The sequence below is a fragment of the Perkinsus marinus genome (genome assembly GCF_000006405.1).
Source record: "Perkinsus marinus ATCC 50983 genomic scaffold scf_1104296977376, whole genome shotgun sequence".
Taxonomy (NCBI): domain Eukaryota; phylum Perkinsozoa; order Perkinsida; family Perkinsidae; genus Perkinsus; species Perkinsus marinus.
Window position 1 is genome coordinate 1 of NW_003200180.1, and position 1,015 is coordinate 1,015.

Here is a 1,015-nt window from a genome sequence, read left to right on the forward strand (position 1 = left end):
GACCTGGTGAGAAGAGGGCTGTCTACAAACAGTTTCAAAACTACCCGAGAATTGTTGATGCCTCTCGAGCCCCGAGTTATGCTCCCACCTCTCCCGACCAAAAGCCGAGTGTACCTATCGGTTACATTGACATGCCGGAAGGGACGACTTACGGGTATTGGGATGCCGCTTATGGTGTTATGAATGAAGCCGGTTTATCGATGGGTGAGAGCAGCTGCAGTGGACGTTTGAGTTCTGTTCCGAAGGGAGACGGCCCGAACGGTAGCGGCGCCTTGTTCTGGGTGGGTGAATTGTCTGATATCGCCCTCGAGGTCTGCTCCACTGCTAGATGTGCCATACAGACAATGGGTAAGCTCGCTGAGGAGCATGGCTTCTACGGTTCTATTGGCGTTAAAGAGGCTGGCGAGGCATTAACAATCGCCGATGGTACCGAGGTATGGGTATTCCATATTCTACCTGATGATACCGCTGAAGGTGCAGTGTGGGCTGCTGAAAGAGTCCCCAAAGGCCATGCTACCATCGTCCCGAATGTCTTTGTTATTCGAGAGATCGATCCAAGTGATGGTGACAACTTTATGTTCTCTGACAACATCTTCGATATCGCTTTGAAACTTGGTTGGTGGAATGGTGAGGGTCTTCTGGACTTTACTGCCACGTATAGTGTCAGCGAGTACAACAATCCTTATTACTCCGGTCGTCGTGTGTGGAGAGGTTTTTCCCTTTTCGCCCCTTCGCTGAATCTCGATCCAACTCTTGGTGTCGAATGGGATCATCCAACCTATCCCTTCTCAGTGGAGCCAGATGTACCCGTTACCATTGACTTTATGAGGCGCTTCTACAGAGATCACATGGAGGGAACTGCGTATGACCTCACTGATCATGTCGTTGCTGGTGGTCCCTTCAAGACTCCCAATAGATATGCAGGTGGGCGTGCTGAAGCTACTTTCCAGCACGGTGCTTGGGAAAGGGCAATCTCTCTTTATCGTACTATGTATTCTTACATTGCTGTTACGTA

The 1,015-nt window shown here is 50.1% G+C and overlaps 1 protein-coding gene across 1 annotated transcript; it reads left to right on the forward strand.

Moving 5' to 3' along the window:
• Nucleotides 1-131: 131 nt before the first annotated feature.
• On the forward strand, nucleotides 132-924 carry Pmar_PMAR019555 (conserved hypothetical protein; the record flags this gene model as incomplete). The annotated part of the gene is made up of 1 exon (XM_002764421.1): nucleotides 132-924. A coding segment is annotated over one exon (793 nt), but the record flags the coding sequence as incomplete, so codon positions are not given.
• Between the last annotated feature and the right edge of the window lie 91 nt (nucleotides 925-1,015).